Consider the following 14,623-nt stretch of genomic DNA (forward strand, 5'->3'; position numbering starts at 1 on the left):
AAATATATTATATGTAACAGGCCAAATTAGCCCGGGCTCACAAAAAGAAACCCAAAATAATAAAACAAAGTCCAAGTCTAGTCCAAAATTATATCATTTGGCCCGATCGAAATGGCCCTTTACTTGAAAAGGTTGAAGGTCCATCTACAAGCTTGATGCATATGGAAACATAATCTTCAAGGATATGCAATCTTAGAAGATATGATTTTGTAATCTTAGAGATTTAATTTGTAGATACCCTTTAATCTTAGCCGTTGATGTAATTGATCTGTACCGTTGGATTTGGGGAGGCTTAACTATAAATAGAGGCCTCTCCATTCATTGTAAAAACACCTGAGTTTGGAGCAATAATAATTCTTAATAGCATTCACTCAAATTTCTCCCTCTCTTGCGTTCTTATTTTCTGTGGCTTGTTCTTATTTTGTTCTTCGTTCATCTTCATTTCTTTTTAAGTTGCTTTAATTTGAGTTGGATTTTGGTGGATGAATTTCGTTGAATCTTCATATTGTGAGAGTTAGGCTGACTTAAGCGTTTTTTTAAACCTTTTTTATTTATCCATTTAATTGTTTAATTATTAATCATTCTTTTATTTTTATTCGTTTATTTATCCATCAACTTTCTTATTTACATATTGTTCATTCATTTAACCATTCTTATCATTCTTTTATTTTCTTCCATTAATTATATACTTTATTTATTTTTAATATTATGTCACACATGTTGTTTATTTTGTAAAAACTCGTGTTATAAATCATCCATTTTAAATTGTTTGATTATTTGCTTTAAATTTTTTTTTCATATATTATCAATTGCAAACTTTTTTATACTATCTATTTTATATACCATTTATTTTTAAGATGTTTTGTGTATAACTTGTTCTAAATTCCTTATTACACAATATTTATTTTTAAACTCATTTATAAATATTATTACTTTATATATTACCTATTTTCATTTTTATATATTATTTATTCCAAACGTATACATATATTACCTACTTTTTTATATATATAATTTATTTATTGATTTCAAATTTCTTTTTCCCTTATTATTCATTTTCAAATTTATTATTTTTAAATTTGTTTACATATTATTTTGCCTTATATATATATATTATAGTCTTTGTTTTAAATTCATTGGTCTTTGATTATTGATGCTAGCATTTAAATAATTGTCATTATGTGTTTTATAAATTGTTTATTTGTATTTTCATATTGCCGTTTTTTATCAAAGTTTTTACGCATCGTTTTAATATTACGTCAATTTTCCCCAATTTTAAAAAAGAAAACTTTTAAAAATAAGGCAATATTCGGTACTTTAGAGCTTTGAGAAAACGTGCCCTAACTTACTGGATTTCGATTTTTTTATCCAAATAATTGAATATCCTTTTTAAACTTTAATGCATGAGACAAACTTAGTTTCGAGGGTTAAAATGTCGTATCCTAACTTACTGGATGTGACATCTTATTACTTCGGGACAAGGAGGTCTTAACATCAAATTCGATTTATTCAGGTTTTTAAAGAGGATCATATTTTAAAATCTTTTTAAATTTTCGGCATTAGGATGTTAATTAATCAATTAGGTACCAATTTTTGGGCGTTATGAGAGGGTGCTAATCCTTCCTCATGCGTAACCGACTCCCGAGCCTGTTTTCTCGAATTTTGTAGACCAAAATCATTATTTTAATAAATCAAAATGTTTGATTAAAATGATTAATCTCAAGGTGACCCGATCACACCTCGAAAAAAGATTGGTGGCGACTCCATTTTCATTTTAAAAGTCGATCCCGTTTTTCAAAATAAAAATGGTTTCGAAATTATAAATATTATATAATTATATTATAAATTTATTAATAATAAGATTTTATTTAAATTATAAAGTGAAACAATTTTTTTAAAATTTTAATTATGAATATAAAATATTTTAAATAAAATTATTATATATGTATAAGAAATATTCAAAATTATTATTATTTAAATCTACAAAATTTATATTTAATGATAGTATAAAAGATATAATGATATAATACATTAATTAATAATTTAAATTTTTATACTTTTCACATATTAAAATTTTTATCGTTAATAAATTTTAATTGGATTTCGGTTAATTTTACAAATTTTATTATTTAATGTTTATGGATTTGGGTTATGTATGTATTTTGGATATTAAATAATGAGTATTATATTTATTTGGTTTTGGGCTTCCTTGTAATATATTTGGGGCATAAATATTTATAAAATATATAAATTTAATAAGTAACATATTTTAATTAATCTCTCCAACTAATCTAAAATTGAAATTAATTTAATTGAAAATGTTTTTCGGAAAATATTTTCCTTATTTTCCGGTGTTTGTTTGCTGGAAAATGAATTCCTGAAGGAAAACATTCTCCAAAACACGGGTAAAATGAGCATGAGTATACGGAAAATGTCTTACCGATTTTATTTTTGTAAGACATTTTTCAACTCTCACCAGGTTACTTTCTCCGTCTTCCTTCCGTTCTTCATTCCTTCTTCTTCTTCATCCAAGTAACTTTCCTCATTCTACTTCTTCCTTTCTTCATCTTTTATAATATCTTCCATTTTTCCTTAGCTGTGTCCATCTCATATCTTCTCTTCTCAGGAAAATTACACGCTGCTGTTTTGTTTCACTCAAATCTCAATCTTCGCAGGGTCTTGGCTTAAGGTATGACATCTTCTTTATCTTCTTTATCATTTTCATTTCTTCTTGTTCTTGAAAAACTGCTTAAGGTATGCCATCATTTTGGTTCTTGAAAAACTGCTTAAGATATTGAAAAACTGTTCTTGAAAAAATTGATGTGGGGAAAGGGCTGTTTATTTTTGTACTTATTAGGGAAGGGCTGTGATTTATTCCAGAATAAAGTTTATGGGCAGAATCTTTGTTATTTGGCGAAGTTATTCCTTGACCACAAGACCCTTTATTATGATGTTGATCTGTTTCTGTTTTATGTTTTATGTGAATGTGATGATCGAGGTTGCCATATGGTTGGATACTTTTCTAAGGTAACATTTAGTGCGTTTTTGTTTCTTGATGCAGTGGAGGTTTACAACTAGTGTCTATATGTTTGTGGTCATTCTGATATTTTGTAATTGGAATTTAGTAATGTGGCATGGAGTGGATACAACAATTCTTGCCTTTGTAGCCTTAAATTATGAGCTTTCAAGTAGTAAAATTTATTGTTTATATGCGTGTATTTGGGGCTTTCAATTGCTTATTCATTTCATAGCATGTCTGCTAAAATTTTCTGTTGTTACTGATCATTTTTTGTCATTTCATTCATACTTGTGTTTTAGACTGTACTTCCTAACACAAACAAATATCTTAGTTAGTAGTTTGTGTCTAATCATGCAGGAAAAGCATTAAGAGGAATCATATAATTTGGCATGTATCCTTACCCTTCCTCCGTATCAAAGGAAAGGCTATGGAAAGTTTCTGATCGCCTTTTGTAAGCTCCCTACCCCTCTTGATATTTGATTTTTTTTCAAGGCTTATTTCATTCATGGATCAAAACACTACACCAAAATAGGCTTTTAGCGGCGCTTTTTTAGGCCTTTAGCGGCGCTAAAAGAATTTGCGGCGCTTTGAAAAGCGCCGCTCAAAGCGCCGCAAAAAATGCCGCTAATGACAGCGTCGCTGACTTTAGCGGCGCTTCTCCAACAAACGCCACTAAAGGCCATGACCTTTAGCGACACTTTTACGAGAAACGCCGCTATAGATCAAGATCTTTAGCGGCGCTTTTCCCACAAACGCCGCTATAGCTAAAGACCTTTAGCAGCACTTTTACCACAAACGCCACTATAGAACAAACCTTTAGCGACGCTTCTTACAAAAACGCCACTAAAAACATAACATTTAAAAAAAATTATTTTAATCAAATAAATTTTTTTATAATAAATATTATATTATGTTTTATTTGTTAAATTTAAACTTTAAATATACTTTTAAGGATAAATAAAAAAATATTATTTAAATTAATATATTTTTAATCAAATCAATTTTATAGTGAATCGATATTTTTCACCACGTTTATCCTTTTCTGAAGCATTAAATTTCAAGATAGCATCACTCAATCTCGGGCGTATTAAATGTTAAATTGGTTTGCTACCATCAAATCTTATCTATAAGATAAAAGCAGCATAATGCTTCTAGAAAATAAACCAAGTGAGAAACTATGGAAGTAATACTGCAGAAATCAATAACAAGGGTTTTAACAAACATGTTCATATATCCAGCTCGCAATTGAATAACATATATCATACATCCAATATTTTAAAGCAGTAAGCAAATCAATGACGAAACAAGGATAGCAGTAAAATATGTAATGCCCACCGGTGACCAAAAGGAGCCCAGAAGTAAGTTGCTTCAAGAAAACAACTCTCTTCCCCATAAACCTTCCAGCCAACAAAATCAACACAGTCCCTGGTGTAATGCTTGCTGTAAACAAATAAAAAACAAGTAAAAACCCAAAAATAAGGAACATTTCTTTAGAAATCTATAAAAAATTTTAAGTGCCTCAATAAGGTATGTTTGATGGGAAAATTTATAAACAAATTCCTGCTCTAACTTTGCTACGGTAATCTCGAGAACAACTATGCTATCTAAAATCTCCTGGGCCTGAAATCCAAGTTTCAGAAATTGAGAAAAGAACATAAAAAAAGAACGGAAATCCCACGGAAGGAGACTGACCTTATCTGGAAGCTTGCCTGGAGAACTAGAAGAAGGTGAACCACAATGTTCAACAGCACTTGCTAGAGCTAAGTGCAAATCGGTCTCTTCCTGCAACTGCTGCTGCAACTTTTTAACCTGTATCACCCAAGTGGTAGCATGTTGCATGAGAATGAGATATAAATCCTGCACAAAGCTAGCTGTTACCGGTAAGAAAAAAAAGAAAATCAAAACATGTATATCATGATAACGGCATGTCATTCATTAGCAAAACCGTTAATTCTGAACGAGTAAACAATTGTTTCATGTTTTCATATGTCTTCCCTTAAAAGTCTATTGTTATGCCGATGCTTCTTTGCTTCCTAGTAGAATACATCAAATCAACCCTCGATAAGCTTAAGATTTATAAAGACGAGGAGTGAGAGTGATGTAGATTCGTAGACTAAAAATGAGTTCAAAAACCCTTACTTCTTGCAATCTCCATCATTTTGGGGGGACAAAAACATAAGAAAGGGAAAATTTTCTAGAGAAACTGATTTTCGAACAAATACACCAAAACAAATAATGAAATAGAATTAGAGTCCTCTTACTTCTTGCTGAAGCTGGTATTTATAATTTCACATCTGTTGATTTGTCTCTTGTCCACTCCTTTCATGAGACTTACCATCCTGGTATAACAACATGATTTTAGAATCTAAAACTCTTTTCAACAAACCTAAACAAATATATCATAAATTCATAATAAAAACCCTTGCTCTCTTAGTAAAATGACTTGCTCCAAACCTTACCACTCTTCAATTGTAAATACCCATTAATAGAACTTCTTCCCCTGCAAAACCATCAACCATACTGCATTCACCATTACAAAACTAGAAAAAAAAAGCAGAAAATGAAAAAGGACAAAAAAAAGACCTACCAACTGATTGGTAGAATAAAACCCCCATTATAACCATCTCAAAAATGAAAAGCTATTAAACTAAAATATGAGCATGAATTTGATAGTAAAAACAATTGCACATAAAAGAATCATGTAAAACAAACCTTATTGGTGAGAATTCCTTTGATAATCCTGCAAAACACTTCCATTGCATATTTGTTCAACACAAACTCAAATGTTGAATATCCTACCATGGTACGATACAGATTTGCACAAACAAAAGCATAACACATTCATATCAAAACACCAATTTCAATAGGCTATGCCTAATTTCCAATTTTTCATATTTGAAATGCAAAGGCATATATAATTTCAACTTAGATATAGGTATAATAGGGAGTAAATCTATCTAATTCACTAACAGTATAAGCTATTAAAAAAATAAAGCAAGAAATACATAATTCCACAAATTTTCAAGTAAACTCAACAGAATAAATTGAAACAAATGTATATATATTACAATCTCGCATTTCCAGATAAGGATTCCCTTGAAAGGGTCTTGGTGTATAACATTGAACCACGCCTTGTAAATGAACTACTTGGTTTCCTCACCTAATCGAACACAAGGTTAGTAAATAAATTAAAATTAACGATTTATAGTTCATATATTTACCGGCAATAGGGCTAAATCTTCAATTTCTATAACGATTTATATGCAACAAATTAACAAAAATCAATGGTTCAAGTTCATGTATTTACCAATGAAATTTTCAATGTTTATAAAATAAGAGGATGGAAGTCTAACAAATTAAAGTTTCCAATGAAATTCAGACTTACACCATTAAATAAATAAGAGTTTTAAACTATCGCAGATCAAAACAAATTAGCAAAAACCAACTGTTCAAGTGCATGTATGCACCAAAAACAGGATCAAATTTCCAATTTTTGCAAATTAAGAGGATCAAATTCTAACAAATTAAAGTTTCCAATGAAATTCAAAATTACACCATTAAGTAAATAAGAGTTTTAAATTACCTGAGATCAAAAACCCATTTTGGGTATAAACTTTTGTAACTATTTATTAAATTTGCAACGTCGTTTTGATGCTTTGGTTCAATATTAGCTGAAGCTTCTCTAAGTTCCTGCAATTTTAAAACAACAAAATTTAAAAGAATAAAAAAAACAAAAGCTTTTTTCCAGATGGGGATTCAATGAGGCAAAATACCTGTTCGTCAACGACGTTGATCTCACTGAGTTTACGAGCAAATTTCTTCTCAGAACTGCCTATTTCTTTTACTTCATGAAAACTTTATCTGGAATGAATCTGGTAGCCTTGAAATATACTAATGAATGGCTTCTACATAAGAGAAGAATGATCTACTTGCACAACAGAATGCGTGAAAATTAAGTTAGATTTAATAGATCTAAGAACAAAAATAGAATAAAACACAAAGGAGTGCATACATGTATGCAAGCATCAAAAGGAATTAATCAACAATGAATAAAACAAAGTTTCTGGACTTGTAAAATAGCACCTTACCTTCAATTGACCAATGATACATAGAAGTTTGTGTGACTAGGCCAAGTATTTTTGGGGAAATCCATTTCCAAAATACAACCTGGACAAGAACCCAGGATGGTTTGATAAGCTCATGCAATCAAGTTTACCATCAAGGAAAAACAATAAAGGTCGAGAGCCCAAAAGCTAATGGCAAAATGTAATAGAACCATTACAAAGAAAATTTGAGAAAACAAATGAATTTGACCTGTTCAGGCATCTGATGTGACTTCATTTTTGCTTTCATCTCTATGTTAAATATTTGCAAGTGATCTTGAGTTGTTCCCGGCAGTTGAGCTATAAAAAGCAATGTCAAAGATTATAAGTATGCTGCATAGATAAATACAAAATCAAAGGAAACATAATACTAGAGATATTGAATTCCTTCTCCATTAAATTGAAGCAAGTTACAGGAATATATGTACTTCACGACCTCTACTTCAAGCATATATTTCATTTCTTCGCGGACCCAAATTGAAGCAAAATTTTCTATACATATAGACCCGGAAATTTTGTATCTGTGTCGTAATCTTGTTTAAGGTATTTTATATTACTATAAATTTGTAATTGAGTCATATTCATGTTATTGTTCAATGTCGTGTCATATTTTATGTTGTGATTAAGTTATTTTTCATCTAATATTGCCAACTCTCTATATGAAGAAACTAAAAACCACTCAACACTGCTGACAATTGTACCAGGCAAAGTAAACAAGCAGATGTGCAGATGCTGAACCGATCAGCATGCTGATAAAACAGTGGAGCAAAAAAGTGTTAATCACTATAAACACTGTAATTCACAAGCACTATGATGCCATAAGTAGGATTCTTCATTAACAAGTATCATATCATATTCTTTGTTCATTTTAGAATATGGAGGAACAATGCGACAGATTCCATATTGTTCTGCTCTTGGTCGTATGCTGGCTATATACTTCAAAGTATCTTCAAACTCCTGGAGAAACAAAATGAAACCAGTTAAGATACTTCAATTCTATAAAGTAGAACTCTAGATTTTACAAGCAAAAGTAACAAGCATGGCACGAAAAATTAAGAAAATTAAACAACTCAAAATATTGTAAGCAACATTAAGTACCTCGTCTGTTGGGTAGAACACAGGTACATCCTCAATATCTGGCCGACATGCCTCTTCTGGACGCCATCTTGCAGTTACCTGTTTCAACACTAGTTCCACTTCATTATCGGAAACTTTGCTTGCTTGTCCTATTCTCTTGTTCAACTTCATGTAAATTTTTCAGAAGTAACATTTGAAGACAATGGTTAATAAAGTAAAACATCATATCAATTATACATTCTAGAAAGCATAGTCAATCTGCTTTATAGTCACTGAATTACGCAACTCTACAATACAAAATAAACATGAAGTTATCCTACCAAAAAAACCTTAACTATAAGGGACTTCTAAGTCATTTCATGCATTTAAGACGCTGCAGCTATACAATGATAAAACAAACAACTTAACAAGGAAAGAAGAAACTAACTTGATTGAGCTTTCCATGATCGGGTTCATCTTGTGAACTGTTATCATATTGACCATAGTTTATCCAAGGTCGACGCCTCATAGACATTGACCTTGTAATCTTTGAACTTTCATCATTGGCCAACCCAGTTCCCTTTTCAACTAGAATGGCTCTAGTAGAGGCTGAACAACAGATCAAATTATCACGCTCATGTCTTTTAGTATCCTGTGCCTCACTCTTTAAGGTAAACAATGCACGAGGCTCGAAACCTGGTGGAACTGATGAAATATCATCATTCTTTTCTTCAAGACAAACTCTCACAAGTTCCATCCCTATCCGTATTACTACACAAGACAATGGATGACAATTCAAAAAACTAAATTTTGTACGAGGAATAGATAACAAATTAATACAAAAGAGACCCACCTTAAAAGCCAGAGCCTAATCTAACAACATAAGAAAACTAGTTTATCAAAATTGTCAAAATTGAACAAATATCAAACAGCTTTTTCAATCTTTCTTTCCTCTAAGAACTACAATCTCCAAGTAAGGAAATAGAGAACTAGCTACTCATGGCTCCCGTACTTGAAACTTGAAACTTGATGTTGTTGTATTGTAGAGCCTCTACATTAAACCCAATCGCTGCAAAAAGAATAGTTCAAAAAAATGGCGCATCGAAGCTGTCAGTCATTTAGAAAAAAAAATGAAAACCCAAAACAAGAATGATAAAGAAGAATTGAGAGAGTAGCCGGCAAAGGCAAAGAATGATAAACAGAACCACATTAGCCAAAAAGAAACAAAACCGTAAACTTCTGGAATTTCGCTCCCTGTTACAGCCTTTGGTTATGGACGTTGGCTTTAGTCGGAGAAAACAAACTGGGATTCTGATGTTTCGAAAACAACGTCCCTACACGGCAGTGACTTTGTTATTCTCCGGTTATTGCCAACACCAATATGAACACTAATTAATTACTAAAAACAAAAACAATTTTATTTTCAAGCTGCTGTAACCTACCTTGCCTACCTTTTACATTGCTATTTATCATCTTCATTTTTCTCATTGACCGTCTTTGAATAATTTTTCTTTATTTCTCGATTTGATTCAATGGGGGAAGATGCTTCGGATCCTGTTGTATTTTTACATGGCAACCTTGATTTGAAAATTATCGAAGCTCGATGTTTGCCAAACATGGATTTAATGGCGGAGCGTCTCCGTCGATGTTTCACGGTGTTCGTCGTGTGCAAAGCCCCGTGTACTAGAGGAAAGAAGAAGAATGATAAAGTTAGGGGTTTTAGGGGGGAAATTTGGGAAAAAATCAGTGCGAATTCTTTCAAGTAAAATGAATTTTGTGGCGTTTTTATAAAAAGCGCCGTTACTGCTTTTTTTTGTCGTTTTGCTTTGTTAAAATTTTTTTATTTTATTTGTTAAAAATTATTAATTAAGTGATTTTTTTATTTATTAATTTTTTTAAAATCTAATATTTAAATATATCAAATGGTTTAGATTAAAATTTTTTTAAAATAAAAGCATTAATTGATTGTATAAAAATTTTTCATTTAACAAATCTCAAATAAACCTTAAATCCTAAACCATTTAATATATATAAAGTTTATCGATTATCTCTTAAATAATTTAAACTATAATCATAATTTTAATATATTAAAATTAATATTATATCTTTCACAATTATATAAGAAATTATTTAATATATAAATTAAAACATACTAATTAATCTAAACCCTAAACCCTTATCCCCTAAACCATAAATCATAAAATATAACTCTAAAATCCTAAACCTCTAACCTCTAAACTTTAAATCCCAACCCTTAAACAATAAACCATAAACCGTAATTCCTAAACCCATAATCCATAAACCTTAAAATAGTAACTCTTAAACTTTAAACCCTAAACCATATACCCTAAACTATAATCATAATTAATTCAATATTTTAAAATTAATACTATCTATCTTACGATTATATAAATTAAAAAACAATCAGTCATGTACCAAGAACACTATAATCATTATTTTAATATATTAAATTATTTAATATATAAATTATTTATAAATAATTTAAACTATAATCATAATTTTAATATATCAATTTAATATTATCTCTTTTACAATTATATAAGAAATTATTTAATATATAAATTAAAAAACTAATTAATCTAAACCCTAAATCTGAAACCCCTAACTCTTAACCCTCAACCCCCTAACCCTTAACCCCTAAACCTTAAACCCCAACCCTTAATCTATACCCTTAAACCATAAACCGTAACCCTTAAACCCTAAATCTTAAACCATAAACTATAAACCATAACCCCTAAACTCATAATCCATAAACCTTAAAATAGTAACTCCTAAACCTTAAACTCTAAATCATATACCCTAAACAAAAAACCTTAAACTATAGAGACAATTAATTCAATATTTTAAAATTAATACTATCTCTTTTACGATTATATAAGAAATTATTTAATATGTAAATTAAAAAACACTCAGTAATGTACCCAAAAAACTTTAAAATTATTTTAAATAATAGCATTTTAATTTTTCATTTTTAACAAATATTTTTCTATTTTTTTATTTCAAATTATTTCTACGTGTCATTATTTCAAATTTATCCATTTTTAACAAATATTAAATTAAAAATAAATTGAATTTTAATTAATATAAATAAACAAATTAAATAGTAATTAGACAGATAAAATGTTTTTGTGGCGCTTTTCCAAAAATGCCGCTAAAGACTAGAGCATTAGCGGCGCTTCTCCAAAAACGCCGCTAAAGACCAGAGCATTAGCGACGCTTCTCCAAAAACGCCGCTAAAGACCAGAGCATTAGCAGCGCTTTCCAAAAACGCCGCTAAAACCCTGAGCATTAGTGGCGTTTTATGTAAAGCGCTGCTAATGCTAGATTTTTAGCGGCGTTTTTTACCTAAACGCCACTAAAAATGCCGCTAAAAGCCTGTTTTAGTGTAGTGAAATAAGTGAGCTATTTATATGTTTGAATGAAAGAGAGATGGGGACAGATAGCACCAAATGATGATGATTATTCATTCAACATTAAATGAGAATGTACCATTATCCTACTAGTTAGACTCTCAATATAACACCAAGTTAGTTTTCTGGAATTGTTCTCAAGTTAGTTTACTAGAATCATGAGCTGCTGCGAATTTATAACATTTTCATGGAGTTTGGTTAATCACAATTGCTCTAAATGCCCCCTAATGAATTTGCCTCGTTTTCTGTTTGGTTCTAGCAGCCTTGGGGAGATAGCCATTGTTGCTGGGGGAAGTGATAAGAATGGCAATGTACTACAATCTGCTGAACTCTACAATTCTGAAGTAGGTACTTGGCAAACATTGCCCGACATGAACTTCCCGCGTAAACTATGTTTGGGATTTTTTATGGATGGGAAGTTTTATGTGATTGGGGGCATGTCAAGTCATACAGCTTGTTTGACTTGTGGTGAAGAGTACAATATTGAGACAAGGTCATGGAGGAGGATAGAAAATATGTACCTTGGTTGCGATGCAGGTATGTTTCATCCTGCTATGCGTTCACCTCCTTTAGTTGCTGTTGTAAATAATCAGCTTTACTCTGCTGATCAAGCAACTAATGAAGTTAAGAAATATGATAAGGTTAATAACTCATGGAGTGTTGTGAAGAGACTCCCTATGAGGGCGGACTCTTCCTACGGTTGGGGGCTGGCATTTAAAGCATGCGGAAACAGTTTACTAGTAATAGGAGCTAGAGGTCATGGAGGGCATGATGATGGAGTAATTGTTCTGCATTCTTGGAATCCAGAGGAGGGAAACAGGGATGGACAAGAGTGGAATGTGCTTGTTGTCAAGGCATGGGCATGTGCTTTTGTGTATTATTGTGCGCTAATGGGCTGTTAATGAGAGTTGCCACATCTTTGGTGCAAACATCGACATCTAGAAGACCAAGATCAACGATCCTCTATCTGTTATAATTTTTATTGTCTCAGTATCATTAATTTTATTGTTCTTTTTCCCATTTTATGATTCAGAAGAATAATTGACCTCGAATCAATTTCTTAAAGTTGCCAACTGATTGTGTTGATCCCTCTATTGCAAGCATTAACCTCATACCAAGTAATGACTGGTTCCATTTATCTTGTACTTTGGCATTGAATTCATTTCTCGTAATTGCTTTTATGCTAAACGTAATTTCATCAGGAGATCACTACAATTGATTCACTACTAATTAGTAAATTTCAGAAGTAGTTTGCAATGCTTTTATATTTTAATAATTGAATATTATTATATATTTAATTTGATTTATTTATTTATAAATAAGTCATTGCAATATATGTAAAAACAATTTAAAATATAAAAATTTATTAATATATATTAATATATGTAAAAACAACTTTTCCGGAAAATATTTTCAGGAAATCTGCCAAACAGCAAAAAATATTTTACACAGATTCAATCAAACACCAGAAAATATTTTCCAGTAAATCATTTTACAGAAAAGTAAAACATTTTCCAGAAATCATTTTACGGAAAATATTTTACTGGCAATTAAACGGACCCTTAGTTTAGATGATTAAGTTGATTTTATTCGACTTTTGCTCTACCTCTAAACTAAAGGTTTAGGATTTAAAATTTATGAATTTTGAAAAATGTTTTTCTATTATTCAAAACTTAATAATAAAAGTAAAGGTTCCTCTAAACAATCAAATAATTTAAATGCGAATATAGTAATATAATAAATAATATATAATATTTTTGTTAGTTTAAAAGTTAATCGAAGAATAATTCATGCACATTATATTATAGTATAAAATAGCCACTTACACGTTAAATTACAGTATATAATATAGTATAACATAAAATAATAATATAAAGTACATAAATACTATGAATATGTTGGATGTATACTATACTATACTATACTATAATAATTTGTATATTAAAATTTATAGCTAAACTCAATTAAAGTAATATGATGTTAAATTGTTATCCTTGCAATGTTGATATATAGATTTGTTCAAGGGTCGGGTAGTCCACCCGGATTAACTTGGACCGAGATTGGATAAGGATTTTTGTATTTTGAATTGGCTTGGCCCGACACAAATTCAATTTAAATAATAAAAAATATTTTTAAATTTAAATTTAATTATAAAATACATAAAATATCAATTAAAAATATATATATTTAAGTATTTTATTAGTTTTTGAATGAGTCGAGAGCCTGGGCATGAAATTCTTTTTGGAATTGAGCCTCGGCCTAAGGATAGCTTTAGTGATATACATGTAATTCTTTTATAAGGTATATATATATCTTTAAGCATAAATAATATTTTGTTTCTCCAAATTTAAATTTGATATATAGGTTTTTTAATTTTAAAATTAAAATTAAAATGTTTAATGTAGTGAAATTATGTAAAGGTTAAATAAGTAGATAAAAATTTCCAACTAAAATTTGAGAATGCTGCAGGTTAAAGAAATATAATTTGATTCAATTCTTTTACTTTTTAAATTACTTGCTTACGAGCGACTTAATTTATATTAAATTATTTTAAGTGTGCTATCAGTTTTATATAATTAACCATTTTTATTATTTTAATGAAATTACAACAAGTCCTCACCTAAGCCCTAATTAGAAAGATCATGAGCTAAACTCAACCTAAACCTAAAACTTGTCGAGCAAGTTTAGAAAATAACACCTATGCATGATCATTCAATGGCCTAGATGTTTGGTGATCACAATTTTTGCAGCACGCAAACTTTAATCCATGCATTGTAACTAAAATATCCAAGGCAGAAGCTAACAAGGTTGCATAAACTTAAGGTACAAGTCAAGTCCTCCCATTTTTGAATGAAATACTCAAAACAGACATAAATGTAAGTTTAATGATCACAATGACATTGAAAAAACAACAGGAGCTTTAGAGGTACTTTATGTATCATTTCAGATTTAAAATCCTTTACATTATGATATACATGAATGATAATTTATGAAAAAAGAATTTTTAACTAAAA

General features: G+C 30.1%; 2 protein-coding genes across 22 annotated transcripts; one reads left to right on the forward strand and one right to left on the reverse strand.

The window, feature by feature from the left end:
* Window positions 1-2,626: 2,626 nt before the first annotated feature.
* Window positions 2,627-12,788, forward strand: LOC107898410 (F-box/kelch-repeat protein At5g60570-like). Of its 4 annotated transcripts, none has more exons than XM_041090696.1 (3): window positions 2,627-2,689; window positions 3,377-3,470; window positions 11,869-12,788. In XM_041090696.1, the coding sequence occupies exons 2-3, from the start codon at window positions 3,409-3,411 to the stop codon at window positions 12,509-12,511; spliced, it is 705 nt and encodes a 234-aa protein (XP_040946630.1). In that variant the 5' UTR covers window positions 2,627-2,689; window positions 3,377-3,408; the 3' UTR covers window positions 12,512-12,788. The 4 variants fall into 4 exon arrangements, with proteins under 4 accessions (XP_040946630.1, XP_040946632.1, XP_040946629.1 ...); XM_041090698.1 differs by having other exon boundaries at window positions 11,872-12,788; XM_041090695.1 differs by lacking the exon at window positions 2,627-2,689 and adding an exon at window positions 2,696-3,027.
* LOC107939656 (putative lysine-specific demethylase JMJ16) lies at window positions 4,188-9,916 on the reverse strand. Of its 18 annotated transcripts, XR_005911854.1 has the most exons (12): window positions 9,630-9,916; window positions 9,032-9,512; window positions 8,875-8,949; window positions 8,627-8,787; window positions 7,334-7,422; window positions 7,108-7,186; window positions 6,793-6,944; window positions 6,603-6,709; window positions 5,479-6,179; window positions 5,281-5,358; window positions 4,712-4,828; window positions 4,188-4,459 (listed from the first exon to the last, which is right to left on the reverse strand). XR_005911854.1 is itself a non-coding variant. In XM_041090700.1 (9 exons), the coding sequence occupies exons 1-5, from the start codon at window positions 9,664-9,666 to the stop codon at window positions 7,906-7,908; spliced, it is 678 nt and encodes a 225-aa protein (XP_040946634.1). In that variant the 5' UTR covers window positions 9,667-9,916; the 3' UTR covers window positions 4,188-4,459; window positions 6,603-6,709; window positions 6,793-6,944; window positions 7,108-7,186; window positions 7,334-7,905. The 18 variants fall into 18 exon arrangements, 1 of the variants encoding a protein (XP_040946634.1); XR_005911851.1 differs by having other exon boundaries at window positions 8,627-9,247; window positions 9,409-9,512; XR_005911850.1 differs by having other exon boundaries at window positions 8,627-8,949; window positions 9,191-9,512.
* Window positions 12,789-14,623: the final 1,835 nt, after the last annotated feature.

Source organism: Gossypium hirsutum, chromosome D04, assembly GCF_007990345.1.
Source record: "Gossypium hirsutum isolate 1008001.06 chromosome D04, Gossypium_hirsutum_v2.1, whole genome shotgun sequence".
NCBI classification, from domain to species: domain Eukaryota; kingdom Viridiplantae; phylum Streptophyta; class Magnoliopsida; order Malvales; family Malvaceae; genus Gossypium; species Gossypium hirsutum.

Coding starts and splice junctions, on each gene's coding strand:
- LOC107898410 (XM_041090696.1), top strand. CDS start 3,409: ATGTATCCTTACCCTTCCTCCGTATCAAAGGAAAGGCTATGGAAAGTT. Junction 3,471..11,868: donor AAAGTTTCTGATCGCCTTTT/GTAAGCTCCCTA, acceptor GTTTGGTTCTAG/CAGCCTTGGGGAGATAGCCA.
- LOC107939656 (XM_041090700.1), bottom strand. CDS start 9,666: ATGAGAAAAATGAAGATGATAAATAGCAATGTAAAAGGTAGGCAAG. Junction 8,950..9,190: donor CATCAAGTTTCAAGTTTCAA/GTACGGGAGCCA, acceptor TGTCTTGTGTAG/TAATACGGATAGGGATGGAA. Junction 8,299..8,626: donor ATCATGGAAAGCTCAATCAA/GTTAGTTTCTTC, acceptor GTGTTGAAACAG/GTAACTGCAAGATGGCGTCC.